The 4082-nt window shown below is 54.1% G+C and overlaps 1 protein-coding gene across 1 annotated transcript; it reads left to right on the forward strand.

The window, feature by feature from the left end:
• Positions 1-1916: 1916 nt before the first annotated feature.
• On the forward strand, positions 1917-3198 carry CEBPD (CCAAT enhancer binding protein delta). Its single transcript, XM_019661290.1, has one exon. It carries the CDS (start codon positions 1977-1979, stop codon positions 2796-2798), a length of 822 nt encoding a protein of 273 aa, XP_019516835.1. The 5' UTR covers positions 1917-1976; the 3' UTR covers positions 2799-3198.
• Positions 3199-4082: the final 884 nt, after the last annotated feature.

Raw genomic sequence — 4082 nt, forward strand, 5'->3', positions numbered from 1 at the left:
TGAGCTGTCAAGAGCCGCCATGAGCGACCGTCCAGAGGCCGGCAACCAATCAGCCTCACCCGGGAAGAGCGCAATGATAATACCAACATGGGCCAGTGAAGCAGCGTCCTCCACAACTAGACTGAAGAACTAAAATGGTAGCAACTTGTCTGTTCCCCTTCCCCCAATTCCCCAGCACTGTTCCCATCCCCCCAATTCCCCAATAAAAATCTTAAAAAAAAAATGTAGGCCTAGCATCTTTTTCAAGCTCCATCCCAAAATATCAAAGGGCATTCTAACACTTTTCTTCAACAGCATTACCTTGTAAACGCAACTTTGTCTTAGTAAATATACTTATATTTACTCTGATGATTACTCTGAATCTACTAATCATCTCACTGAATTATTTTAGAGAATATGGTTCTTCCATATAAATATGTATTTTTCATTTTGTAATTAATTGGAGAAGGCTATAATAGTGTTTTTATGGTTTCCTAAATAAATAAAAACTAAGAAATTTGTCCGAGGCCTTTTATCTATGTGCATGAACCCATACTATATATGTTCCTGAGTTTTAACCTTTAATACGTAATTAATAGTATAACATCAACGTCACAAGATACCCTGAGTATCGCTAAAGCAATATGTTTGTCCTAGAAAATCTATTAAATATTCCATAGTGCATCATTAGAAATTACCTCTGGAATTGACTGCAGAAACTCCGGCAGCAGTTTGTGGAGCATTTGGTGTTTGGACCAAACGTCCGGTGAATGAGAGGCCTAACCCAAGAACAGATGTGAGATGGAGGACAGGTTTGAACAGGGACAGTGATTTAATAAGTGGAGTTGACCAGAAATGCCTACCCCAAACTGCAGGGAATTTAAGGAACAAAGCCAATCCATACTGTCTTTTCATGCATTTTACAATGTGAAGAGCTAGCAACTTAACACCCCGTCCGATCTACTAGTATAAATCTTATCTGTCTCCTAAAGAGGACCTAACTGTGTTAGTTTCAAAGCACTTCTTTTGGGGATACTGAACAAGAGAAAAAAAGCCTGGAACTAAAAATAGGACTGAAGCAAGATATAGCCACAAGATGGCAGGCTGCTGGGAGTGCCAGCAGCGCGGGTTCCTCTGGCCCTTGGTGCTTGCAGGGTTCGGAAACAGCCGCCAAGACCTGACCCAGCCTCCGCACGCTACAGCCGACTGCATTTCGGGTGGCCGGCGGCGTGGACACTGCGACGCGACTCCCTTTCCCCCTTTGGCTCTGTCCTGTCATCCCTTCGGTCAGGGAGCACCAGCGGCGAGGCCAAATCTCGACCCCTAGGGCCGGCTGGACCCCAGGAACTCCAAGGAGGATGTCTAAATAGGGCCCCTAATTCCCTGAAACATGCGAGGCTTGCGGGCTGCGGGCGAGCGAGTGGGTGGCGGCAGATCCTACTGCGCCCTCCCAGCCGACCCTACCGGGTTCCCCACATCTGCACGTTCTCCCGTGCTCTGTTCTCCTCCGGAGTCGCCCTCCACCGGCCTCCCTCCTTCCCTCTGACGATGGGAACCGGCCCGGGACACGCGCGCCGCGGCCAAGTCCTGGTTTTGATTTCACTCCCCGCTCCGAAGAACGAAGAGCCTCCAAACCCCACAAATAGGAAGGGGAAAATGACCCGGAGTGCGGGCAGAGGGAGGGTCATTCCCAGCAGAGCTTCTCGGGCCGGGGAAGTGGGAGGAAGCGCACGCCTCTTCTCTCACGCCCCGGCTCGGGGGGAGCTCCGGGGTGCACCGAGGAGGGCGGCGGGGGAAGGCTCAGGGGCGGTTCCAAGACGGGGTGGAGGCTCCCAGGGCGCCGCCGCCCGCCGCTCCCCCTCCCCCGGGCCCGGGGCGCCCCCCCAGCTCTGGTGCCGGGGCGGGGCCTGCAAGTCCGCCCGAGCTAGAAAAAGCGGCGGGCGGGGCCCAGAGCAGTGACAGCCGCGCTCGGACGCCGAGCCCAGCCGCACGCCGCCATGAACGCCGCCCTCTTCAGCTTGGACGGCTCGGTGCGCGGCGCGTCCTGGCCTGCGGAGCCCGTGCCCTTCTACGAGCCGGGCCGGGCGGGCAAGCCGGGCCGCGTGGCCGAGCCTGGGGGCCTGGCCGAGCTGGGCGCCTCTGCCCCCGCCATGTACGACGACGAGAGCGCGATCGACTTCAGCGCCTACATCGACTCCATGGCCGCCGTGCCCACCTTGGAGCTGTGCCACGACGAGCTCTTCGCCGACCTCTTCAACAGCAATCACAAGGCGGGCGCGGCGGGCACCGGCTCGGGCGCCTTGGAGCTGCTGCCTGGCGGCCTCGCGCGACCCCCGGATCCTGGCCCCACCGCTCCGCGACCGCTCAAACGCGAGCCCGAGTGGGGAGACAGCGACGCGGCCGCCTCGCTGCTGCCGGAGCAGGTGGCCGCGTGCGCGCAGACGGTGGTGAGCCTGGCTGCCGCCGGTCAGCCCACACCACCCACGTCGCCGGAACCGCCGCGTTGCAGCCCGGGGCAGAGCCCCGCTCCCGGCCTGGCCCGGGAGAAGGGCGCCGGCAAGAGGGGCCCGGACCGCGGCAGCCCGGAGTACCGGCAGCGGCGCGAGCGCAACAACATCGCCGTGCGCAAGAGCCGCGACAAGGCCAAACGGCGCAACCAGGAGATGCAGCAGAAGCTGGTGGAGCTGTCGGCCGAAAACGAGAAGCTGCACCAGCGCGTGGAGCAGCTCACGCGGGACCTGGCCGGCCTCCGGCAGTTCTTCAAACAGCTGCCCAGCCCGCCTTTCCTGCAGGCCTCCGGGACAGCGGACTGCCGGTAACGCGCGGCCAGTAGGGGTGGGGGGGAGGGGGCGGGGAGACTCACCAACCACCTATACCTCAGACCCGACGGTCCCAGAGCGAAGCCCTGTCCGACGCCGCAAGAGCCGCAGGGCAACGGCTGCAGTTTCTTTGGGACTTGAATGAAAGGAAGCTACAGCCTGGACTTACTACCACTGAACTTCGAGAGAAGCTATACGTGTTTATTTTCCCTTAAATTATTTTTATAATGGTAGCTTTTTCTACATCTTACTCCTATTGATGCAGCTAAGGTACATTTGTTTTTTAAAAAAGACTTCATACAACCCTTTGTATTGTAGATAAGAGGAAAAGACTGAGCATGCTCACTTTTTTATATTAATTTTTTACAGTATTTGTAAGAATAAAGAAGCATTTAAAGCCTCCCGGTTCCTGTATTTACAGTGATTCCTGCACGTCGGGGGCTCCAGGACCCCACTGGGGAAAGGGCGCATTGCAGTACCAGGTGTGCAACTTGGCACCTGGGAGTCCGCGCATCACACAGGTGTGGTTCTCCCCTCCCCAGGGGAAACCAAACATCATAGAAGAACGAGTCTGCTTTGCTTTTAAAGCATGTCAAAGTCTATTTCCAAATGTTTTATTTAACTTGCCTAAGATCAGCGAAGCACGCCTAAATTCACGTTAAGCTGGCAGCCCTCTGGTGGAAGGTGCTCCCAAATAAGCACTCAGATTTGGGGAGGGGACTGTCCCTGCAGCTGATCTGAGGGGCCCTATGGAGAACAGCAGTAGAGCTTCCAAACTTTAGTTGGCTGCTCCAGGGCTGAGGGGGTAGAGGAGGGTTCACGTTATCCTAAAAGTCTGAATCATCTTTGGCTTTTGTGGGGCTTTACTTTCACTTTCCCGGGTCTCATGGACAATTTCAAGTGGATTTTCAAAGTGCGTATGAATGCAAAATAGTCATGTAGTAGATGAAAATGACAGTCACAAAGAAAGCTACTTAAAACTGGGTATCTTGCCAGTAATTTAATTTTAATCTATTGGGTCATCGGGAAAGTCATGACATATTTTTCTGTTTTTCAATGCAAAAATGCGTCATGACTTTCCCAACGACCCAATAATTTTTCAAAGCTTAATCTGGACAAATAAAGCCCTTTGCTTTCCCCCAGTGAAACTGGGTACTAGGCACCCTTTCTTGAGGCCAGCCAGCACTTTATATTATGTAACTAACCATGGCCTGTCATAAGGGAGGAAACAAAATCTTTAGTGTCCAAAGATGATTAATTCATGGTTTTACATTTAATTTAGAT

Source organism: Hipposideros armiger, unplaced genomic scaffold (assembly GCF_001890085.2).
Source record: "Hipposideros armiger isolate ML-2016 unplaced genomic scaffold, ASM189008v1 scaffold_343, whole genome shotgun sequence".
Taxonomy (NCBI): Eukaryota; Metazoa; Chordata; class Mammalia; order Chiroptera; family Hipposideridae; genus Hipposideros; species Hipposideros armiger.

Excerpts from the sequence above, each read along its gene's own strand:
- CEBPD (XM_019661290.1), top strand. The coding sequence starts at position 1,977 with ATGAACGCCGCCCTCTTCAGCTTGGACGGCTCGGTGCGCGGCGCGTCC.